This window comes from Arachis ipaensis, chromosome B08 (genome assembly GCF_000816755.2).
Source record: "Arachis ipaensis cultivar K30076 chromosome B08, Araip1.1, whole genome shotgun sequence".
NCBI classification, from domain to species: Eukaryota; Viridiplantae; Streptophyta; class Magnoliopsida; order Fabales; family Fabaceae; genus Arachis; species Arachis ipaensis.
This window is the reverse complement of record NC_029792.2, coordinates 127,856,134-127,856,720: the sequence shown is the minus strand read 5'-3', so window position 1 is coordinate 127,856,720 and position 587 is coordinate 127,856,134. Positions and strand designations below refer to the sequence as shown.

The 587-nt window shown below is 33.9% G+C and overlaps 1 protein-coding gene across 1 annotated transcript in view; it reads right to left on the bottom strand.

Moving 5' to 3' along the window:
* Positions 148-587, bottom strand: part of LOC107612003 (defensin-like protein 1) — a 1,267-nt gene continuing 827 nt past the window's right edge. Inside the window, exon 2 of the mRNA XM_016313851.2 lies at positions 148-513. Coding sequence (XP_016169337.1) covers positions 347-513 — 167 coding nt within the window. The 3' untranslated portion in view covers positions 148-346. The remainder of the gene's footprint in view (positions 514-587) is intronic.

Genomic DNA, 587 nt, shown 5'->3' with positions numbered 1-587 from the left:
TACTTAATAATATAATCCAAAAAAAGAAAATTTATTTTTAATTTTCGGAAAAAAAAATTAAAATTACCTCCAACTATGCAATAGTACCATTATATTTTAATATTCATAAAACAAAGGCGGTGAATATTAATTAAATTTGGAAGCCACTAACAAAATTAAAATCATATATAGCTGCCACTGATTAATTATTTGCTGCAATAATTAACTGAAAGACAAGCACATCATAAAGATCAAGCTAGGTAGCTACCCCTCCCTTCAAAAGGTTGAGTAGAATTACAACTAATTAACAAGTTTATTTGCATCCAAATGATTATATTATATTCCATAACCGGTTGAAAGTAATTAATTAACAAAGCTTAGTGCAAAAGCAGCGGCGGCGAAACCCGCGGCAGCGGCCACCGGAAAAGCCCTCGTTCCGGCAAACTAGAGCACAGTTGTGGTCACCCCAGCATCCACCCTTGAACATGTGGCTCTTTGACTGACACACTCTTCCCTCTGTATGCACCACCATTTCTACAACACAATAATTATTATATTTGAGTCACGAGCAATATTATATGACCATTAAATATTATCATTTTCAGTTA